Source organism: Takifugu rubripes, chromosome 11 (genome assembly GCF_901000725.2).
Source record: "Takifugu rubripes chromosome 11, fTakRub1.2, whole genome shotgun sequence".
Lineage (NCBI taxonomy): Eukaryota > Metazoa > Chordata > Actinopteri > Tetraodontiformes > Tetraodontidae > Takifugu > Takifugu rubripes.
In genome coordinates this window covers 7,897,473-7,921,660 of record NC_042295.1, presented here as the reverse complement: position 1 = coordinate 7,921,660, position 24,188 = coordinate 7,897,473, and the positions used below count along the sequence as shown (strand labels likewise).

At 44.6% G+C, this 24,188-nt stretch overlaps 2 protein-coding genes across 5 annotated transcripts in view; one reads left to right on the top strand and one right to left on the bottom strand.

The window, feature by feature from the left end:
- Positions 1-23,216, top strand: part of grik4 (glutamate receptor, ionotropic, kainate 4) — a 172,257-nt gene extending 149,041 nt beyond the window's left edge. For 2 of the 3 annotated variants that reach the window (XM_029843704.1, XM_029843703.1), the window contains 9 exons: positions 4,020-4,223; positions 6,845-6,958; positions 13,380-13,489; positions 14,248-14,421; positions 14,809-14,974; positions 15,561-15,786; positions 16,908-17,036; positions 17,103-17,221; positions 18,310-23,216. In XM_029843704.1, coding sequence (XP_029699564.1) covers positions 4,020-4,223; positions 6,845-6,958; positions 13,380-13,489; positions 14,248-14,421; positions 14,809-14,974; positions 15,561-15,786; positions 16,908-17,036; positions 17,103-17,221; positions 18,310-18,699 — 1,632 coding nt within the window. In that variant the 3' untranslated portion in view covers positions 18,700-23,216. Of the gene's footprint in view, positions 1-4,019; positions 4,224-6,844; positions 6,959-13,379; positions 13,490-14,247; positions 14,422-14,808; positions 14,975-15,560; positions 15,787-16,907; positions 17,037-17,102; positions 17,401-18,309 lie in introns of all 3 variants that reach the window. The other variant, XR_003889982.1, reaches the window with a different exon arrangement.
- drc12 (dynein regulatory complex subunit 12 homolog) lies at positions 13,364-24,147 on the bottom strand. 2 transcript variants are annotated; one of them, XM_029843705.1, is made up of 3 exons: positions 23,965-24,147; positions 23,294-23,474; positions 13,364-13,500 (listed from the first exon to the last, which is right to left on the bottom strand). In XM_029843705.1, the coding sequence occupies exons 1-3, from the start codon at positions 23,986-23,988 to the stop codon at positions 13,451-13,453; spliced, it is 255 nt and encodes an 84-aa protein (XP_029699565.1). In that variant the 5' UTR covers positions 23,989-24,147; the 3' UTR covers positions 13,364-13,450. The 2 variants fall into 2 exon arrangements, 1 of the variants encoding a protein (XP_029699565.1); XR_003889983.1 differs by lacking the exons at positions 23,294-23,474; positions 23,965-24,147 and adding an exon at positions 13,581-13,658 and having other exon boundaries at positions 13,429-13,500.
- Between the last annotated feature and the right edge of the window lie 41 nt (positions 24,148-24,188).

Here is a 24,188-nt window from a genome sequence, read left to right as displayed (position 1 = left end):
AAACCACAACGTGTCTCAAATCTGGATGGATGCCCAAGTGTTTGTGCTCTTAGACCCTCTCAGTGTTGTGTTACCTCAAAGTGGTACCACATTTTGCTACTGAATAGCTCATCTCCAATATTTCTGTCACTTACCGGGGACTTAACACCATCACTTTGGAGAACTATCCCTTTCAAGAGTGAATGAGGCAGTTTTTCAAAGGCCTGCTGGACGGTTATGATGGCAGCACTAGAAGTGCAATATAGACCTGCCAAGTGCCATAATGATGGACTTTACAATAATTTATAGCGTCTGCAGCATGGTTAATATTCAATCGACGTAAACAGACTGCTGAACTGTCACTCCTGAAGGGGCCTATAGAGGATCTGCCATTGAGAACATGCACACACAGATTTAATCTGCCCTAGATGGAACTGGACCTCTCAACATTAAGTGTGCCTCAGTCTCCTCAAAAACAGTAGAATCTGCCCTCTTTGGCTTGATAGTCCTTCTGTGCATTGATGTGCCACTCTGGCATCGGTAGTGATAATGGATTCAGGTATCCATCCCTCCTGGCACCACGTTCTTCATCTGTGGATTGAGACGAGCTCACACAAACGCATTAGCGACAGCTGAGTGCACAAACCTGCCGCCCGCCCATCCACTCCTCCTCCCGCTTGATGAATTGGACAATAAGACAAAGCGGACTGTAAGCGGGGCCGACCGGTCCCAGCGTGCTGCCGGCTATCAGCTTATCAGCCGCAGAGCCACGGGAGCGAAGGGGGAGGACATATTGCCATATTTTGCCGGCGACCAACTCTCCGGCCTTGCCGAAACGATTTGGATTTAGATGGAATGGTTCATTTTAAAATGGCGCTCTGGGACGGCGCGTGTGTGCACGCATCTGTGTACAAATGAGACAATGTTTTCACAACATGAGGGCGTGGACAGAGGAACTGGACGTGCACTGCACTTTGATTTCACTTTGAAGATATAACGTCCCTGGGCCGCACTCCAGAACCCACTGGGGAGCAATTTTCTCTGCCTATCACAGCTCGTTCATCATGGCTTGATGGCTGGCAGAACACAAGCCAAAGCCCGAAGCTTTTATAAGAATTCCTTACCTGTAGCTGCTGGACTGGCACTATTTGAGGACGCCCTATTTTGGGCATTTATACGTGTGTGTTGTCAGTGTTTATGTGCACTTGTGACACATTCACTTGACCTCTGCAGGGCATGTCCATTACACCAGTGCACAGCAGCCATCTCACCACTTCAATTTCACAAGCAGCTTTAGGGTAAAAGACCACTGACACAGAACTGATTATCACCTAACAACCGGGACAAACAGCATGTGTTTGTAATGATTAATTGAGTTTCCTGCATATATTTGCTGAATTCATGGCATCACCCCCTCACTGATGCTCAAATTATCCTCGGTCATCTTCTGGTCATATTGTCTGAAGCACCATGGCGGGGAGGAGTAATCAGATTAATTTCCACACCGTTGTGATTATTTTCTGAAGGGGAGCTTCAGGGATTTTTCACAGCAAATTGCATCCTATAGAAAGTTGCACCAAATGTTTGATTCCAGGGTTACACCAAATCAAAGCTGAGCACGGATCAGAAAAGGATGTTTGTGTTTGTCTTCTCACTCCTCCTCCCCCACAGCTTTAATTACGGCAGAGTCGTTTGATTTTGTCATTTACGGTCTTTTCTCGACTGTCAGACACATCTTTTTGTTCTGTCTCTCCAATATGTCTCATCACGTGGGAAACAACCAGACACACAGCCATCATTCCATCATTTATGTCTCGTGAAACGAGCTGATGCCGGCGCAATATCACAGGGCTGGACGCTCAGAAAACCGTTACCACGGTACCTCAAAGGCAACTCACAATCAGAAGTCCACAAGTACGCGCGCACAGCCAATCTGTGACACTGCATGTCATGCAAATGACAAATCATTAGTCCTTCAATGTTAATACATCTTGACCTAATTTGGCTGTTAAATACTCAGCGCTCCCAGAATCGTGGTTATTCCTCCTTTCAGAAGTAAATCAATTAGAGCTTGACCTGCAGGGATGTCTCCGTTTATGCCAGCTACACGTCTTCGTAAAGTAATCACTGTCTCAGCGGGTAAATCCCAACCCCCCAGCCAGTCTGCTTGTTAACGTCTTTTTTTTTCGAGTCCCAGATGTCGTGGATCAACTTATTTGCACTTTAGCACAAATTCAGTGCACAAAACCATAAGCGGACCCCAATCATGCGGCACGTGCGTATGAAATAGCGCACAGAGACAATTAGTTGTTCCACTTTCTGCCGGCCCGCGAACTCGTTCTCAGTATATTTGGGTGTGCCATTATTCAGCCGTGGCTGTTCTTCAAACACAACTCCGTCAGAAAATTGTATCTCACGTGCCAGGTTTTCAGTCTCTGGAGGATGAGTTTTAAGGATAAGAAAAGAGTTGAGCAAAGTGAGGCCGACTGTGAAGATATGTTGAAAAGCCCCCAGGTCTTTAGAGGGGGAAACTCCACCAGGGTGTGCAAATGAGTGAGCTTCATCCTCCAGAGTTATCGCTCTGCAACCAGGCTCTTCATAACCTGGGAATAAGAAGGAAATCTGACTTCCTTTGTAGCTTCAAACTCATAGCTTTTATTGCTGTTTTGCTGTGGTGTGCAAAAGCAGGTAGATGAAATTTCTTTCTGATAGAAGAAAGCACTTTCACACCCATGCATAGACTTTTCCCACCTTTTTATACAGCTATTTTTAAACGATTTTATTCTCAACTTTATGCTGCTTTTTAGCAGAAGTGGTTCTGGAGGGATTTGTGTTTGCCTGAAGTTTTGAAATGAGAATGAACTGCTGCAGAGATAGGTGTAATCTTTCCGGACCCTGTTTGTTTCCATTTCTGCTCAGGTTTGGTGGACAGACAGAATTTATAGAGCAGTGAAACGGACCAAAACAAAGAAAAAAGACTTCAGAGTTCAGGCAGAGTCCGACGGTCAGCAGCTCCTCTGCTGTCGACGTTTGTTTTTTCCTAACGTGACTGATGTTATGTTTGACACGTGTGATTTTAGTAGTCTACTTAATCAGGTCAGCAGAGAGGATGGAGTTGAAAACAGATGCCATATTTTGTAGCAACAGATGCTGTTTGTGATTGACAACAGCTATTTGTCACTAGTGCAGCATGCTTTTATCCTTCTTCACGAGCATAAATCAACAGGAAGCTGTACAGTCAAAATGTTTTTACTTTAATTAGGTTTTATAGGAGGATATAAACATGATTTTTGGCAGGCTGTTATTGTTTTTTCTGTCCTCTGGGTGCAAATAGCCACAGCTTTAGAGCGTTTGTGTCTTCGCGGAACATCTTAAAAAGGCAGGCCCTGTAATAATGCTGCGGAAATTGGAAAGCGAGTAAAAACATCTGAGTCGGTCTGGCCTGAATGTGAGCGTGTGCTTGAAAGCTCCAGTTTCCCGAGGTGTGAAATTAGCATTTATATTGTGTAATGTGCATGAACACCAGCATGCAAAGGTCTTCCCCAGTGAAGTGATTTCGGGGGGGGGGGGGGGGAGGGGTAAAATGGACTGGATACTTTGAGAAAGTAGTTCAACTCCAGATGGGTAAAATGGGAGCGAGGGCTGGTGCTGGTACTGGAGAACTGACAAAAACATTTATAAAAGTGGAAGATTTGAAGTGCATTCCTTTTTAGAAGTGCCAAGAAGTGATGCAATCCTTGTCTCATGGGGGACTAATGTGCAAAATAAAGGCTGACAAAATCATCCCAGAAGCATTAGACACAATAAAAAGCCCAACTACAGTTGGCTCTGACGGCAGAAAAGAACAAAGTGACTTCCAGTCTGGAAGCCAGTGAGAAACAAATGAAAAACAAACCTTTTAGTAAACGGTCATAACAATTATGGGGATGGAACCAAAGACAGAAAACAGATCCTCCTCCTTCTTTATGGAAAGACATACGGCACAATATCATAATCATTTTCCAGATCCACTGTTAAAATACAAAGTGTTTGCTTTTCAGGAGAATCCCTACGTGATGCTGCGGCAGAACCACCAGGATCTGGAGGGGAATGACCGCTATGAAGGCTTCTGCGTGGACATGCTCAAGGAGCTGGCAGACATTCTCAAGTTCAAATATCGCATCCGGCTGGTAGGGGACGGACACTACGGGGTCCCGGGAGCTAACGGAACATGGACCGGCATGGTTGGAGAGCTCATATCGAGGGTGGGTTGCTGCATGGTTAACAGCCAGACTGACACAGGTTATGTTGTTGCTGTTCAATTTTCTTAAGGCTCTTTGCACTTTCAGCTGTTGTCGGACGGATTAGGTTAGGTAAGAAAGCCAAGAGCAGGAAAAACCTGTAACTAATGTGAAACAGTGAGTCCATGAAGTCAGTGTGAGGAAGAGGAGACGAGGGGAGGGACCCAGTTTAGAGTGGGAGGTGATCTGTCTTCATTCTGTGGTCTAATGGAGAGCAAAGTCATTAAGTATGAAAGGCAAAAGCAATGACTGCTCTCATCATTGTCACAGCTTGTCGCCACCATCGGTCCCCGCCGGTGAAAGACGGCTGATTTTTCACAAGGGTCACCGTGTGACAGCGGCCTCAGCAACACAGAGAGAACATCTCCAGACATGCTCGAGGGAGATGGAAGGGAGGTGTGATGGGTGGGTGGGGGGGGGTGTTCTCAGTGGACAGAAAGGATGAGTTTGCTTGACTAAAAGCTTAGAAAATGGTGGAAGACTCATCCATAACCATTCATGGACAAAAATTTTAAAAGTTAACTGAATGTAATTCTTACAAGAGGATTAGGTTGTCCTCTTGTAAGAATTTTGTTCAGTATTATTCCTTAAAAATGGCATCTTCCTCATCATTGGCTCACAGCACACCTACGATAACACATGTAGAACCACCTACAATGCAAATTACATCTGTTTCAGGTGCTCTCTGTGGAGTTGCACAACATTTCTGCTTGACAACAGAACGGTATTTGTTTCTTTACTTAGCAACCTGTCACTAAGCGTCTGAGCCTCACAGATGGCATGCTTACTTTTGTAGTTTCACTGTTTGTGAATAGATTCCTCTGTTTGTCAATGAAATGAGAAGTGTGATAGTTCCAATGCCATGTGTTCTGCCCTGTTGCTAAGGCTTTAAGGGCTCGACTTGTTTTGCTTTCCTAGAATTAATTCTGCGTTTGTCTTATCTAATGTTAAGATATTCTCTTCATAAGTTCTTCACCTTTGTCAGACAGAGCTGCTACAGAATGTGTAGGATGGGGCAGGTACTGTCATGCTTGAGAGAGAGTGCTTTTTATTAGCAGTTGCATCATATAAAGCTCTTCCCATGTTGACATGGGTTTCTCTGGTTTCCTCCCACTCGTGCACGGACTGACAACAAAATCCAGGGTGAATATTTGGGTCTGTCCCAGTGACCGCTGGCTCCAGCTTCTGCCATAGTTTTAAGAGCCTGAAGTTCTAACCAGAGCAGCGGGAATCTGTGCTAAATATAAAGATTTGCCTGTCTTACTAATATTTCTGTGGTTGCTATAACAAATCAGCGTGCTGGTTTTTCAAAGGATTGGTGACTTTCTTTTGTTGGAATTTCCTGCATGTTCACTCCCCGCGTGGCTTTCACAGAGCAGGCGATCAGTCTTTAAGACGACAGCTAAAGAACAGGGGCGAGGAGAGAGGTGGGCATGCTGGATGATGGAGGCTCAAAGCCTACGGACTGAGAATTAGGCAGAAGGAGGCAAAACTGAAGCAAGGTTACAGAGCTTTTAGGTGTGATCATCCAATGGATGTGAGTCCGAGCTGTATTTCTGAACCAGGATCATGGTCAGGATCATTTTCTCATTGAGATAGAGACTGACCAAAGCACTGCTAATGTTCATCACGTGTCCTGCTGTCATTATGCATGGTTGCACGTGCACTGACTCCCATAGCTGGCTTACCATTATCAAAGCACTTTGAAGAAGAGACAGAAAATATGCCTTTGGATGCACAAGGTTAATATTAGAGCACAGGTACTTCATCATTCTCACCACAGCCATTTGGGCTTTGAGGTTAATCATGATGTATTGTTAATTTTATGCATTTTGAACCTTAAATAAAGTGTGATTTTATTTTTATTGAATATATTGCACGTCCATAGTGAATGAAACACAAACATTTTTTTTTATCCAGTCTGGAACAAACTTGGACTCCAAAACATGAGTCATAGTCATTCTGTTCATTAGTTTGAATATATCTTTAACTCTAATTACAATGTTGCTCAGCCATTGTGCCCTGGCAGTTGTTCAGCTTCACCTTGTGACCCAATCTTGTGCAAGCTGAACTAATGTCAGCCGCAATATTAAGGAGACTAATGGGCTCCTGTTATCTGTGGCCAGCACCACTGCCAGCAACTTTAAAACAGGATGTTTATCATTGCTTCTTAATATCAGGAGCACAGTAGTGTGAACAATAACACGCAGATACAATATCACTGCAACTAAGTTGTGGTGTTGAAATATATATTTACAGCTCGACGGTGGATTCTTGGTTTGGTGTTTTTGTATGATTGTATCCGTTATTTCTGTTCTGCCAGCAACAGATTCTCTGTCCCAGGAAGGACAGATGTCGCTGCTGCTGCTGCTGCTGCTGCTGTGGACATTATGCATGGTCTCCTGCACTTTAGTCCTGTTTTTGTTGTTTGTCTGATGTCACGCGTGCCTTGTTGCTCACTGTGCTTTTTAAATTGCCCCTCAGGGATAAATAAAGTGCCCTGAATTTAAATTTGATGGCCGTGCTTGGTATGACTGGATGTGTTTGAGGAGTCTACATTTCAATATTTTTTCTCTGTGTCTCAGAAAGCTGACCTCGCAGTGGCCGGCCTCACCATCACCGCAGAGCGTGAAAAGGTCATCGACTTCTCCAAGCCCTACATGACCCTGGGGATCAGCATCATGTACCGAGTCCACCTGGTGAGTTTGCTTCCTACGGACACTGTTTTACACACACACACACACACACACACACACACACACACACACACACACACACACACACACACACCCTCTAAGAGCAAACTATCGGGCTCTTGTAAAGCTTGTAGACATACAACAGCAGGCTGTTGAGCCTTGACTAATGGCTGGGGAAGAACCACTCTCCCATCTGGACTCTATTTCTTTCAGTTTTGCTTAATCTCTCCCACCAACTTCACAGCCTTCCCTTACGATCTGTCTTTTACCTGTCAGCACCGGCATTTCCTCTTTGGAAAAGGTATCTGCGGGGTTCCAGAACACCCTTTTTTCTATCATCTTCTACTCCCGTCCGCTTTTCATCACTTTCCATCAGGTGTTTCCTCCCCTCCTGCACACAGCCAGAAACTTCACCAGAGCAACTTTCCTGTCCAGCTTTATTCGCTCTGATTATCTCCAAAAAGACATTTGATGTTGAGCTTTGTGTTGCTTGATGCAACTTGTGACATGTGCTTCCCACAGCCAGGCGCACATCACCGCACCTGGCAGCCCATTTTTGTAGCCGCTATCTGGATGAACTGGGCTTCTGCAGCTCAAACACACACCCGTGCGCCTCATGGAATTTTCAGGATTAGTTTGGGGTTTGTGCTTTTTCGGTAATCTCGTTCCTGTCTGCTCAGTCAACGTTTTAATTGTGTCCATTTATTTACCTCCCCTGTGTTTGCCTCTTCGGTTCCTCTTCTGGCCGCTCCATCTTGGCAGTACCAGATGGTGTGTTTTACTGTGCGAACTTATGTGATGAAGTTTGCACTTTCTGTGGTTTCATGCTTGTCCTTTGTATTGGCTTGGCCATCATGTTCACACAACTAATGCCCCTGTGCTCTGCGGAGCGCAACCTGGAGAATGAAATACCGGTAGTAGTGCAGGTAGAAATAAAAGCCAGTGTTTGCAGCCAATGGCCCATTTATCAAGAATCCTCCCCTAAAACCCAAGGTGCCTTTACAGAACACGGAAATGTACTGAGCAGAGTCCGCACTGTGACGGGAGCTAACAATAGCACAGTATCCCACAGTGGCAGAGGCTCCCATTCCACTCTGCTGTTGTAAACACCCTCCTTTCTAACCTACACGGGTGTAGAAATACCTCAGTGCTGGCACACAAGCAGTAACTTCACACAGACCCTGACCCAGTTGGCACAACACTTCTTTGTTAAGAGGTGCTATAAGCTGTTCAGACACTTATTACTGGGCTTTAGGATAAAAGATGTATCTGTAACGTAATTTGCCCAGCTGCGATTCATACATACATGGTCAAGTGGGCTGTGGATCGTATACATTACGCTTGTCTCGCTCAGATTTCTCATGCTCTTTTATTCTCCCATCGCTCCCATTGCCCTTTGAAATCTTATCTGATCTGACTGGTGGTGGTCCCCCAAGCCTCCCTGTAAAATTCAATATTTGAATTTCTGTGACTGAGCTACTTCTTATTCTGACACGCTGACTATTGATCTGTGGCACACTGATCTGAACAAGTGGGTTAGCCGCTGCTTATTTCAAACTTTAAATGAAAAATTTAGAGTGATCAATAACAATGATGAATGCAATAACAGAGAGCCGCCACTTGAGCTTAATTACATTTTGACTGTGTTGGTTGCTTATTTATCCGTCTCCTGTTCATTATGTACATGCTATCTGTGGTATTCTGTATCTCTATGTTCGAACCTACAAAATTTCTGATTTAATTCATGTTGCTTTGCCTGTCTGTCGAGATCTGCATGAACCTATCACATCTTTTGAGGTCTCACAGGTCTTTGGGTTGCTGGAAAATGGTTCAACTCATTTTGGACTTTATCTGGGTCTAAGTATGGACCTTTTCACTGTCAAATGTTTCTCGTGGATTTGTAGCACGAGTTGACAAACTGCACAGGCGCTGCAGGTGTCAGTCATGTACTGTAAATGTGAGTTGATATTGGAAGGCAATTATAGGAGCTGCCTCCCACCACCAGGATGCTTCTTTTCTCTGTACACATTTACAATTGCCAGACCTTCGCTCACCATTTTTTTCCATTCCCATTTGTGAAGATCATCTCCGCAGACAGTGTTCAGTGTATCATGATTAGGCCAGTTATTTTGACTGTCACAGGCAAACTCTTTTAGGCACCTACCAATAAGGCATTACTGCAGTCACTTTTAAGCCACATGATGAAAGAGGGTTCCAGCCATGGAGGAGCCTCCTGTCTGGCACAAACTATCTATGTTTGCAAGCTCGAATGAAGATCTGTAGCATAGTAATTAGATGTGTGCTTGTTTAATCCTCTATATATGCTGTATCCTCGCAGACATGAATGTGGCTTTAGGGTAGAGAAATAATCTCCTCTCTGCAAGTCATGCTGCATATTTATCTCAACACTGCAGTAAATGAAGTGGACATTATAGCTATGAACCTAGATGGACTCTAGAGCTACAGTCGGCTTATTCATTCACATCTGTAACAATCTGCTCTAAACCCAACAGGTAGTTATTGGATCTGTCTCTCATTTTTAACATTTAAATGTCTTCATCCAAATGTGCAGAAAGAGAGAGACACACAGAGGGACAGAAGGAGAATAAGAGAGAGAGAGAGAGAAGGAGCAGGCAGTGTCTAATTAGACATAGGAGTTAATTAGGGGCTTGTGTTTGTGTTCAGCAGTGGCCTCGAGGGCTGAGTAGATCACATAGAGCTTTATTGAGGGTTTGGTCTCACAATATCAAATATTCACATCAGGGCACTCACACATGTACACAAATACAAATGTACTTCTTTACATGTGTACTGAACACTGAGTTGACACAGAGGCAACCTGATGAGCCACAGAGGCAGCAGGATGTTGTTGGCGATGTACGCCCCCTGACCTCTGTCAAATCAGCCGCTCTCCCCAGATTACCCCTGCAGCGATCTCAACAACAGCTGACATGGTTCCTTCATGACACAATTAGAAACGCACATGCACACAGTGGTGCCAAGAGTCTGGGAAGCTCAAAGGAATAAGAAGAAAGAAGGGATGAAGCAATGAGGAGAGGATGGATGAGAGCAGGGAGGCGGCAATGGGAAGCCTCAGTCAGTGAGTTAGGATGTGAGCAGGCAGCTTGGGGGGGGGGGGGGGGCAGTGTGGTATGAATACCAAGAGTTAGGATGACTAAGTGGAATGTTTGACAGGATAACCTCAGCTGCTCCTCCAGCCATCCTTTTGGTGTGCGGCAAATCCCTTAAGAGACAGTAGAAGGTGGAGAAGGAGCAGCAGGAAGTTGAGGCTGGGAGGAGGGCGGGGTCAGGAGGAGTGAAGGAGCAATTATCCTTCATGTTGAGAGGAGGAATATTGTTCACATTCTCAAAGAGCGGCACTATTCTTTTTGTAGAGATCACTTCTTGCCTTTTCTTCTGCTCTTTCCTATTCCTCCTCTTCTTCTCTTATTATGCCAAGAAATTAATTTTTTAATTAATAATTAATTTATTTCTAAAATCCTTTCCACATGCTGGCAAATATATCATTTTCCAGTAGACTTCCTTATGTGTTCCTCCCTTTGAGCTGTGACAGGCTGGTCTTCTTCCCTGTGTTTTCCACTGACACACGATCAGCATTCAGGATACAGAGAAAGCACAAACGGAACAACTAAACAGCCTGGGGGCGTTCCGCTGGGATGAACCACTGTTACATTGGTGTTTTATGAAATGCAAACTAAGCCCGGCATTGTATATTGCTTATTGCTGGTGTCGGTGGTGCTGAACTCTGAACTGCAGAGGTAAATCAGTGGCAGTTCTTCTCCTCCCTCCCTCTCTCCTGTGGGCCACCATCGATCAAATAAGGATTCAGTCGACCGCCGATGGCACTGGGATGCAAACGGATTCTTCGCACAGGAAATAAAATGGGTTCTGTATTTTTATTCTTCCCCTTGGTGCTATTTATCCATGTGCGGCTGTTACCTTGACAGGGTTCTCTGGTTGCAGCTTACGTTTGGAAACCTCAACAGAAATCTGTGGCAGCAGAAAGTGTGACCCAGTTTCTGGAGCGGTTTCACGTAGGTCTTAATGAAACGCAGAGTAGCAGTGGCTAGAGATGCTAGTCTCCCATTCAGATTCATATTCATGCACGCAAACAGGACAAAGACTTTTGTTCAGATTCAACACGTTAAATTTTGGAAAAGAACAAAGTAGACACACATGCTGGCGGTGATTGGGAGAGATTGCTTAATCCTATTGTAACTTCTTCAGAGTAGAATTGGGGGGAAAAATGATGCTTTAAAACTCCACTCATTTTAGTAAGTGCACACTGAATTTAAAGGTTTTAAGCCGTCCCCATTTAGCCTTTCTGAATTGCTTTCTGCTCATTAGAATGTGTCTCTCGCAGCTTCACTACGGATAATTTCTTTTCCAACTCGGGCAAAAAAAAACCAAACGTATCTGTGAATCTTAAAGCAGATATATTAAAGCACCAGAGTTTTCCCCAGCACTCTTCTATTCTCTCTTCGTCTGCGTTCTCCATCTCCTTTTTCCTGCTCCACCTTGCTGCACTGTCACCGGGGAATGGCGGCAGTCTTCATGCCCGAAGCTAGCGCCTCGCCAGGGGCAGTCGAAGGAAACAGTTCGTGGAACACTAGATCTGCTGGCTGCAAGGTGGTCCAGCAGATGGGACAGCTCATGTCAGCACACACCGTCAATGATCCAGAGCCCCAAAATGCTGATTGTTATAATCAATTTCCAATAGTGGCATCTCAGGACCGGGGAGATGGCCATTTTGTGTTTCACACCACTCCACTCATCTATTTTCAGGCAGCTATTATCATCATCATAAGCATTCCACTCATTAGACAGACAGCAGCACATTAAGACTGACAGGCTGATTTGAATCTTAATGAAACCTGTACTAAATCTCAGTTCCCTGCTGCTTTTGTGGGTTCATTTCATTCAGGCGATTACAGCGGCATGAATGAATTTCCGTCTCCGCTCAGGTCTAAATGTGGGTTTGTTAATCATGAAAATGCTCTGCAACATCTCCTTCCTTTCATTCTGCAGATTTAATTTTGAAGGGACTAATTTTTTTTTAATGGAATTGCCCCAAGAAGTGTCTTGATGGGGGTTTTATGAGGAGTGAGGAATGACCAACTGTGTTCTTTTCACAACACTCAGACAATTGGATTTGGCATCAAACTCCATTTACAGTCGAAGCACGCACCTGCCGTGCGTAAACCAATATCAGTCCTGGCTGATGTCAGATCAGCCTGGCTACACCGCACACTTGACACGCACATAGGAAACATGCACACACTTGACAGTGCTTCTGCAGTAATTGGTTTAATTTAGAGGACAATAGCTGTTGGTTCTGGATAATGAAACACTGGGAATTAGCCCCTCTACTCTCATTGGTCAACAAGTTGCCAGTCTGATTTGAGCTAATTCATCTCCTCTACCAGTGCAAACCCACATGTTGGGAGCTTACTGTTGCTTGGGCTCAGGCCTCTCACAGGGGGCCTGCATGTTCGCGGTAGTGTTAAAGTCAAGCACGGGTCACGGAAACAATGGATGTGTTTAATGACTTAACCCTGAATCTGAGCAGCACAAGTGATGGCTGTTTTTGTGAGTAATTTCCATCGTTAATTGCCCCTGATTTCTCCAATGTCATGGATTTATGCTGTTACAGTCATTGATGTTGACAGAGGGCATCTCTTTTCCCAAAGTGTCACAGATAGAAACGCTTATCTGTGATGTGTGTCCATATCCAGGCTTGTGCCATTGTTGATCATTGATTACAAGGCTTGGTTTGAACTGGCGGTGTGTTTGCAAATGAGATTTATATTATTGCAGCGCTATCAGTTTAGGACAGGAATAATCTGTGCCCACACTTGTATTTACTGTCCTCTTTTAAATCATTTCTAAATTAAACTGTGGGTCAAACCAAGAAACAATGAAACTAAAATCCAGCAGCATGTCTGACCCCAATGATGCAATTTTCAAAACAAAACATCCCAGAAGGGACCCGCACATTCAAAAATAAACTTATACAGAATAAATAATTAATCAACTTGAAATTTGAGTAAAAATAATGGAGTCACTCACAGAGGAGTCACTAACATCTGAACAAAAAAGGATACGTTTCTCCTCCTCTGGATTGGAACATATAAGGTCTTTGTTCGTAGCTCCATTCATACACTATAATGTGGTAATATCATGCGATACCTGAATCCCATTTTCGGCTGCCTGTCGGAGTCATGCTCTCACAGCAAAACACATCTGTTGAATTAATGCAGTTAGTTCATCTTCACCTTGACATCTTCACCTGCTGGTGAGAGCTGAAGCCAATGTGGAGTCGACTCGGCAGAATTGAATTGTGGACCGGGGTGCATCCTTTAATGCATTAACCCTTCTCTCTGTGTGTTTTTGTCTGTTTCAGGGACGGAGGCCAGGTTATTTCTCCTTCCTGGACCCTTTCTCCCCTGGTGTTTGGCTTTTCATGCTTCTGGCCTACTTGGCCGTCAGCTGTGTCCTCTTTCTGGTGGCGAGGTACAGAGTTCCTACCAGTGAAATACATACAGTTCTGATTAGACGGAGCAGTTGGGGGCACAGTCAGACCTTAAAAGAGGCATTGCAGTACATAAGTTGGTTTGTGCGAGGATGAGACAGGGGAGGAAACAGGTGTCTCATGGCTTCTTTCTTCAACTGGTCCTCCTCATGGCAGCACAGGGAGGTCTCCAGCCTCATACTGACACCTGCTGGTCAAGGAGGTCAATGACGCACCGCTTAGTCTGTCCACTTAAAAATGTTCAATTACCGGTAAACAGTCCAACAAAACAGGAAAAACACTTGTAACAATAATGAAACTCGTAAGATTCTTTAGTGGCCATAGATCGTTAAATCAAGGAGATGTGGCAGATTATAACTCGCAGATGAGAGCAGTAATTGCTATGGATGTTTACTCGGTGTGTTTTGTATTAAGCAGGTTAGAAATTGCACGGAAGCTTTTAACATGCATGTGTAACCATAGACTTTGTTATATGTTGTTGCTTGTCCATGCTAAAGCCTCATATATTGTTAAAAATATCCCTTTTTGAAAGCCAGTCTTAGTTAAAGCATGTTTCTTCAAGCCAACCCAGGATTTGAGCCCTAGGCGCAGGCTTAAGAACTCTGCTGTTCTGTGAAATACAGCGAGATTTATCTGACAGCAATGAGCCTAATCAGCATAGTGTCTCTTGAGTCTCGCTCTTGTCAGGTAGCTAAACCCAATGCTAATTTAGCTCCATTTTCTGTCTATCTCTTCCCAGGTTGACGCCATACGAGTGGTACAATCCCCACCCCTGCATTAAAGGCCGCTGTAACCTACTGATCAACCAATACTCTCTCGGCAACAGTTTTTGGTTCCCAGTTGGAGGTTTCATGCAGCAGGGATCTGCTATTGCTCCCCGGGCTCTGTCTACCCGTTGTGTCAGCGGAGTCTGGTTAGTAGACAGATGCAAATCTACTAAAGTTCTTGCAGATTTTTGCCATTTCATGTTTATTTCGTTCCATTCTGTTTGGATTTCATGCATATTGCGCAACGATTGGACGCATTTTCCCCCTTAAGTGATCTCGAACTTCCTTCTTTCGTGTGCATGAGAGCAGCTACAACTGCATCATCTTTCATCCGACTCAGGCACTGTCATCTGTATCCATGCACGCTCACACCCTCACCCATTCTCTGAAAACCCTGCAGTGTCTTCTCCTCTGAGGTGTGTAGATATTTTAATCCTCCCACGTCTCACCCAGACAGCCTGTCTTCATGCAGCCTCCTCATTTACATAGACTCCTGTCAGCGAGTACATATGTCTGCTGGCTTCCTTCTACAGGTGGGCTTTCACGTTAATCATCATCTCATCCTACACTGCCAACCTGGCTGCCTTCCTGACGGTCCAGAGGATGGAGGTGCCCATAGAGTCAGTGGATGACCTGGCAGATCAGACAGCCATAGAGTACGGCACCATGCATGGAGGATCTACGATGACCTTCTTCCAGGTCAGAGGTCACACACAACTTTGCATGTGAACGGTTGAGAATATGACATCCTGCCAAATGGAGACCTCAGCACCCTTGGGCCAATGGGCCGTTATTGATGTTATCCCCCCTCTTCTCCTTTCTGACCTCCTCTAATTGCCAGTTTTATCTGTTTCCCATCTGTTCCTGGCCACAATCTCTTGGTATAAGACACTCAGAGAGGCGCGCAATGTCCTCTTTGATCACCTCAAGACTTGACCTCAGAGCGAATGAGGCGGAGTGTGACAGAAATAGAGTTACGAGAAAATAGACAGTGAAGCATGGTATAGAGGGAAGTAAAGGGAGGCATTATCCTTGTCTTGCTTTGAACTTGTACACCTACTGGACCATAAAGGTGTCCGACTAGAAGGGCCAGGTAATAGCAGAGGACAGGTGGTGGTGTCAAGTGAAGATTTCACCCCCAAGTCTGAAACCACTCAAGCTGAAAAAGAAAGACTTTGACATGCAAGAACTTTTACAGGGTCACAAATCAGTCAGAAGTGATAAAAGATGACACCAGACTTTTCTACACACCAGCTTGTCTCTGTTTGTTGTGAACACCCTGCAGAACTCTCGATACCAGACCTACCAGCGTATGTGGAACTTCATGCACTCGAAGCAGCCCAGCGTGTTTGTGAAGAGCACAGAGGAGGGCATCGCACGTGTCCTCAAGTCAAACTACGCTTTCTTGCTGGAGAGCACCATGAATGAGTACTACCGCCAGAGGAACTGCAATTTGACCCAGATCGGAGGCCTTCTGGACACCAAAGGCTACGGCATCGGCATGCCGCTGGGTGAGTTGGTCCTACCACTGATGTAGCCATGGACGTTAGGATCTAAGGCAGGAAGACGGAAGCAGCTGATGGATTTACTTTATAATTCTGTATAATTCATATTTAAGATAAGAGAAGATGCGCTGGCTGAAGAATACGCCATAAACATCACAGTGAAGGCTGTAATCGAGAGCAAAGCCTCAGAAAGCCAAACCATTAGCCGCCATCGTAGGGGCTAATGGTTTGGCATAAGAAACTAAAAGAGACGTAGAGCTTTAGGAGAGCTGCTGCTACCACGCCGTGATGGGAGCATTTACTGCATAAAACATATGTCTCATTTCTGGTGAATGCAGAACTGCTGCTGCAGGAATGTAGTGCTCCATTTATTCTGTGAGTTTATTGATGCTTTCAACTCATCAAAGTACAGCTGGATAGAAAAATAAAACTCCTCAAAGTAAACAAGTTTCCATGAAATTCCTTTACATTTGAGGTTTAACCACTAGCTTTAGTGAATGTTGTTTTGGGCTGTGACCCACAGAAATTCTTTTTTTTCCTTTTCTAATGGAGTGACAGATCACCTACACACCAAAATCACTGATAGATTATGCTAAAAACACACATTTCCCTCTATGCTAATGAATATGAAGCGCAGGAGAAGGAGTTATGGGTCTGAGTGAGGGCATTACATCAAATCTGATACAAATCTGTGATAAAAATTAGCACATTTTGGAGAACAAATTGTTCATCCATCCGGGTCGTGGAGGACACAGCCCTTCCACCAGGTGCTCCCAGACCGGTTGAGAGATATAAGATCCTCAACACATCTTAGGTCTGCCCCAAGGTCTCCTCACAGATGGACGTGCTTGAAACACTTCTTAGGGAGCCATGCAGGAGGCATCCTCAACAGGCTCCTCTCAACGTGGAGGAGTAGTGGCTCTACGTTAAGCTCTTGTCAGGCTGAGTTCAGCCTTTACTAATGTGTAAAGTCTGGCCTGGTCTTGTTACTGAGGTCTGCCGCTAAATCGGATTGAATGCTCAGTGGTGACATCTGTGGCATGAACTGCGGAGAAAGTGCGTATTTTATGTCACCTTTCCTTCAAACGTTTTGTGTTTGTGAGCTTTTCTCCATGTGTGCCCTGCAGGGTCAGTCTACCGTGATGAGTTTGACCTGGCCATCCTCAAAATGCAGGAGGACAATCGTCTGGAGATCCTCAAAAGAAAGTGGTGGGATGGCGGCAAATGCCCAAAGGAGGAGGACCACCGGGCGAAAGGTTTATCTAGTCTCATCCCGCTTTCTCCTCCTATTTTCACATGATCTCACATCATTTCTTCCCCAGGCCTGGGCATGGAGAACATCGGTGGCATCTTTGTGGTGCTGGTGTGCGGCCTGCTGGTGGCCATCTTAATGGCGGTGCTGGAGTTTGTATGGATGTTGAGGCAGACCCCAGGAAATGAGGTGAGACAGGGCTATCTAACCTGCATCTGCTTTGTCTCTCTGTCCCCTCCCTGGCACCCGCCCCCTCGTGGAGCTACGAGGCTTTCCAGTTTCCAGCTTTGACAGGAGAAGCTACGCTGCCTCCTTCTGTCAAGCCTGAGAGAAATAAAGCCAAAGACGTACCTCACATATACCTCAGAGTACATATACATATTTTTTTCCATCTATAGCAACAGAAACTGTATAAACAATACACATAATGTAGTAGGTATCAATGTAGTTTTATTCAAAGTGAATAGGTTTTTACTGGGTGCCTCCAATAAATTTACTGATACAGTAAATAGAGTAAATGTGTGTCACATGGATAAAAATGTGTGTCAGCTTTAGAGGAAACCCTCTAAAGCTGTCTCCTGTTGCTTGCATGACCTCGATCAAAATAAACAATCAAATCAGAGCTCACTCCTTCCACCAGAGGGTCAAATTCTTTAGCCTCAACCATAGACGACAAATACATAGATGTGAAACGTAGACAGAAGAATTGTGGTTGTTGTAATAGCAATGCTTAAAAAGGATCTGAAAAAAGGAAATATCTCTATATAATCAAACATCCGATATTTGTCTCATCAAACGGACTCCATACTGTGATTGATGGAATTCAATAAACATTCAGAATATGGAAGTCAAACAAAAGCTGATGTGATTTCTTCTTTTTTGAGCCAGCAGAACGCCGCTTCAGCCCGAGCTGTCAAAAGTGGGTGTGTGTGTTTTCGGGATGTATGAGTTCAGATAATACCCACTATTACTAGTGATACTGGGCCATCAGGTGGGTTTGGGAGCGCTGTGATTCAGTCAGACGCCACTGTAAGAGATACAAGTGTGTTTGCTGAGCGTCTGTATCTACCTGAAGGTTGAAACTGACACCTGTTGTGTTGTTATCTGTATTGCTGTTTGTTATTGTTGTTTAATGGTACTTTTGTGCTTGTGTCGTCCGTCAGTCTGTCCCGAACCAGTCAGTCAGTCAGTCAGTGAGTTGTCTGGCCTCTCTCCCGTTCTCTCCCCCTCTCATCCCCCTCTCCCCCATCTTTCTCTTCCCGTGTGTGTGCTTGCAGCATTCGGCATGCGAGGAAATGCTGCGCGAGCTCCAGGGGATCGTTCTGTGCCACAACGGCCTGCAGGTGAGGCGCAGGCGGGCAGCCTCGGCGATGCGGCCGCGACCTTTGCCCTTGGAGGAGCGTCGGGCGCGAGCCGCCACCGTTAGCCTCAGCAACGGCAAGCTGTGTGGTGGCACTGGACTCCCAGAGCCCCTCTCCCACAGACTGGCCCAGGAGGCGGCCCTGGTGGCCAGGGGATGCAGCCACATTCGCATTTGTCCCGAATGCCGACGATTCCAGGGACTGAGGATGCGTCCGGCAGCGGCCACAGGGGCGCTTCCTTCTCCCACACACAGTGACGAGAGCATAGAGTGGGACAAGACCACAAACAGTAGTGAACCTGAATAACACGTGGATCCAACAGGAGAGATCACCAAAATGTAACTATTTTCCAGGGATCACGGATGATTTGATTTTTTTTTTACTTTAAAGTTGAAGGGCAAGACTATAAAAAGACACTTTGCTCTCAGAGAAAAAGTAGTCCCTTTTGGAATATCCTTCAGTGATTTTTCTTCTTGGTCACAGGAGAAAGTGATGACTCTGCCTCAGCGCCCTCCCCAGAGGTCCAGAGCTCCTGTGTCAAACAGGACGGACAAAAACTGCTACAGGGGCATTTGTACTATGCAGTATTTCCAGTCGTTAATCATTGTGCTGTTTCTATTTTTTCCCTCTTTAATTTATTTCTGTTCTCTCGGATTCAATTCTGATATCGTTATTATACTGTTCTTAAAAGACGAGCTCCTTTTCTATCCCAGAACTCACTCTATGTACTTTTATTGCCTCTGAAAAGCTGCAAGCAGAACAGACTATTACAAGTCAATTATTTTAATTTGAAAGTGCCGGAAAAAAAAAGGAGCAAAAAAGAGCACTGCAGCCTCGAGACCACAACAAGCTCATGTGAGTTACAAACATGGACCTTTTTTCTAGTAGTGATATTCTATTAAATCTGTTTTAATGTCAGTATCTCTGAAAGGCGAGGGGTGACGGATGAATATTCAGTTCATTTCCAAGATGCTCCCTTAATTTTTTATACTTTTAGTTTGCAAAAGGTGCTCAACTCAAAACTATAGGATATTCTTCTAATATTCAAGGTTGTGTTTAAAGTAAATGGATGAACTGTTTTTGTGGATAAAATGATCAAATTTAGTTGTTATTCTGTTTATTGGATGAACCATGTTGGCAGAAGTGAGGGGGCTGAGAGCGAACCTTGGGTATATTTTCTGTTCCCTCCTGTGTAGAGTCACCTGTGTTGGTTCGCAGCTGTCACGGCACCGTTCCTCCTTGCTCAGAAGCTTGCTTATCTCAGAAGTGCCCATCATTGTAAATCTGCTCATCAGGTTCTGTCAGTCAGTCCCTCGAAAGCAGGCCACCAGCAGAAGGCAGCTTTAAGCTGCAACTGTGCTATTTTTGCAGGTGTCTTTTGTTTAAATCCCTGCACATATTAGGAAATGGAGTCATTGTTACAGCATTCTATCATTATTTATATAAGTATAAAAAGTTCTATTGTTCAGCCCGTTTAATGCCGATAGGTCACATTTTATTCTTCACATCTCACGTCCACACACCTGAGAATCGAAGCAGGAACACGGCTTCACTTATCCAATGACAAATTTAAACAGACTCACACATTAACCCTCGCTGCCTCACCAAGCACCTGCACCCACACGGTCTTTTTTGTCCTATTTCAGCAGCAGATGTTAACTGCACTTCTAGCTCAATTGTACTAATTGTGTGACCTGGCTGAATAAAAACACAAATGAGTGGTTTGAGGGTGCTTTCTTTCCAGTCACACAAGAACATACCAGTATTTTGAATTAAAACATGCACCCTGTAGAACCCAGCATTCTCCCCTGCTGCTAATTCTTCAGTTATCAACTCTTATTGTCCTGCCAGTGGTGTTTAAATACAGCCTGACCAACAGGGAGCCACAGTGTTGCTCTGAAGTGCAGGAATAGTTATTTAAAAATTATATTAGACCAGAGAGTTGTGCACTCCCAGGAGATATCAGTCGTTACTGTAACTAGAAACGTGCACTAATTATAAAGACATCATGAAAAAATAATTTTCACCTCTTTAAGCTGAATTACCACATGAAATGCAAAGCAAAGAAAGACTCGCGTTTTATTAGCAGCTTTATTAAAAACGTTTCGATCCATTCGTTGAATCTCACTAAACTCGTGAGAGTTAGCTCTCGCTGCAGCCAACGCCCACTCCTTAAATACTAAAAACATTTACAGGGGTGCTAAATCAAGCGTAGTTGGAACGAGATTGCCAATTACCTCAGGCAGGAGGAGCCGGTAAAGTAAGAATTAAAAACAAATCCCTCTGAAACACTGGGTGGCCTCTGCTGGAACACTACCGAGAGGGTTGACAGAATCTGCCTGCCATATTTTATATACATATAGTTTCCCCAACACACACCCCCGCCCCCTGTTTTTCTGCTACACATTTCTAAAAACAACCTCTGGTTCTGCTTTCTGTACTCTGATGTATTTGACCTTCTAAGATGGTTGGATCTGTCACAGTAAATACTGTCTCAACTCGGTTTTATGGTTCCACTGGGAGAATTCTGCGGCGTGAGCGAGGATGCGCGCCTTTGAAGCCGCGTAAACACGGCAGTCGTTTGCAGAGCCGCATTCTTCCCGCACACCTCTGCACAGTTATGATTTGCAGAATTAGCCTGGGTCAACTGTGCCTCTAATTACAGTCCATCCATCAGAGATGGTCGGAGGAGGTGATTTCCTCTGATTAGGCTCCTTGAAAGAGGTCGTCCGGCGCAGCATTAGTGCTGACAGGTTGCGTCAGTACATCAGCGAACTGCACGCCTCAGTGCTTCTCCGCAGCAACTCACACGTGCGTGATGCACCACCTTTGTGTCATTTCCGTGTCACTTTCTGCCTCTCCTACTGCTTCGAGCTCCATTATTTATATACATTTAGGGGGGGCGCCTCCACCCCAGAGCCGCCTCTCATCTGCTGTGGGCTTTATGGAGACGGTGATAAGCTTTGAGTGCCTGCAGACTGTGCAAATCTACTTCATCCCCTCATAATTGGCTCAATGTAGCGTTAAGCAATACCGATGTCCACGTAGTTGACGAGTCTGTCCCGCGCACGCTCACGGCTCACATCCGCTATACTTGAAGAGTGTGACTTCTTTTGTCAGTTATGTGGAAACCAAAACGGAACTGGTTGTGTTAACTGTTTTTAATTCAATTATTTAACTCCTTCGTCCACAATTTTGGAAAGAAAACACAAAGCTGTTGCAGGTGTCTGTTGAAGATAAACATACCTCCTTTTTTCAGTCTGAAGGCACCGCCTCGCACGTGGAAGCCCACTAATGAGCCTGGGATTAAATTCCAAATCAACTATTATGGCCAGATTGTATTAACAGCACATATTCACTGGTGAAAGCTTCCCCGTTGAGGTGATGGAAATGAATTCGAAAGGGGCTCGAGAAGAGGTCAAGAGGTTGCTCCGAGGCTGGCCAGGCTGTTCTCCAGCCTTCAGCTGACTGACACATGTTGCTGAGCAGAATGACCAAAACATTTTGTTTGTCTTTCAGAGAAATAAAAAGGAGCTTTGCTTACTTTGTGTTCTGATTTATCACTGTTGGCTCATGCCTCGCTTAACAGACAGCTGATGAGCTCAGTGCATGTGCGTGTGCATGTGTGTGTGTTTCTATAAGTCAAGTTAATGTTAACAATAAATTACAGTAAGGTGTAGCAGCCAACTGTCATCAGCTATTCATCAGAAAACAACAACGACAAACTGAGCTACATAGGCAAACATTTCACTAATAAAGGACTCATTCATTCGTGCTGAATGTATAAAAACATCTTTGTTAACTCTATATGAATGTTGTAAAGCTAAGACATCAGTCATGCTCTGCGCTGACTGTAATTTCCTCATGTTTCCTTGACATTGTTTATCTTTGAGGAAATGCAGCAAAGACAGAAGTCAAACGCTGGCAGTTTTCAAATAAAAACCACTTCAGTCCACAAGGACAAACATCTATAGTTGCATGTGCAAATATTGTCTTATTCTCATTTACTTTGGAACTGTGGTACCTTTTTGATTTTGTTCTTACGGAAGACACGGTCTTATGAAAGTACTGCCTTCTACTCCCCTTCTGTCAGATGCTCTCATTAGTTTTTCCGGGCCGGGATGACGGCAGCCATCCTCCTTAAACCCCAAACAAATAGAAACTGTGTGAAAGTGTCAGTGGCGTAAGGAGAAAGTGTTGGTTTTTTGAGGCCTCTCCAGTTCCTGTGTTAATTGGTGGTTGGAACACAGAATTATCTTAATCCTTCAGTAAATGATTCAGTGCCTCACAGATGAGAGCCTAGAAAAACCTGCTTCACTGAACCGTAAAAAAGGCAGACTTGAAAGTTTAAAAAAAGGGGGTTTATCTGACTCCCTGCGGGGGAAGTCGCCTTTATCGATGCCGTGCAGCTAAACCATATTTCCTGCATCATTAACTGTTGTTTTCCACTCTTGTTTTCATTGGTGCACCTCCTGCAGAAATCATTCCATTTTTCTACTTTCTTCCATTTTTGCAGCTTTGGGTTTGTGGGTTAAATGAAGGCACTTTAATCTGGAGGTTGATGTGGCCACTACAAACACCATTGCCATATTTGGCCTCTGCCTCTTGAATCTGCACATCTTAAGGATAGGATTTCAAGTAGAAATCTCATTAAATGCATATAAAGCTATAGAATACACACGTGTTCTATTCTAAACAGCTTCTCATGGCCATCAGCAGTCATGTGCTACCTCTAGTGGGCATTGGTCCACATTACAAAGAGGAGGCTAAACTAATGAATCTTGGACATTCTTCTTTGCATTCATGTTGTTCTCATTGTGTAACAGTCATAATTAATCCCAGACAACAAAAGGATGCTCTTGCTAATGTCACTTAAACCGCAGACGTAGGTCTGACAAACCTTTGAACAAATGCGTCTGGCTGAGAGGAGCAGCTGCTGGAAGAGCGGTCTGTCGCACATCCGAGACGTTGAGGCTGAATTCAAAGAGTAGCTCATTGTAATTTTGGTGAAGGGTAATGCTCTTGCCTTCCCATCCCTGCAGAGCTGCCGACAGCTGGGAAATCAGTGTGTCCAGACTCTCCTATGGAAAGGGAAGCAAGCTAAATATCACACTGATCTCAGGTCCTCGTCCTCAAAGTTAGATGCTCAGCAGAGACAAAAGTAGGATCATTACATACTAATCACAATCATACTTCTATAAACAAGCAAGCATTTTTTAATGCTGGTTTTCCGTTAAAGAAGAGAGTAAACTGGGAAATTGGCAGCCACCAACTCACAGGGTCAAGAGGAGTAACCAATAACACAATCTGGGATTTACTTATCTCATTCAAGGACACTTTGGCAGCAACAAGGCTCATGTGGAGCCCATGAGCCCAGGATCAAATCAACACCCGTCCTATCACTGGAGTGACTACTCCACCCTCTGGGCCGCAGCTACAAAGGAACTTTGCATATTTGGTTTGCAATAATACCCAGAAAGACAAATTTGTCTGAGGAAATAACATCCTGCAATGCAAAGGAGATACCGTTTACATGCAGGTCCTTGCATAAATCCCTAATAGGCTACTTACATGCAGTATTTTCTCTATTTCCATGTTTTCTAGCTTTGTTGGAGTTCTTTGTCTCCTTCCACTCTCTCTTCTCTTTATTCAGTTCCTGCAGACACAATACTGGCCAGACAGACGCTCGCTGGCAAGAAGGCCATCATTCTGAACATGCGACTAGCTGCCCTGTCTCCTGCCACTGCAGATATTAAACTTCTACATGTTCATTCTTGCTTGATTTGGCTGACCTC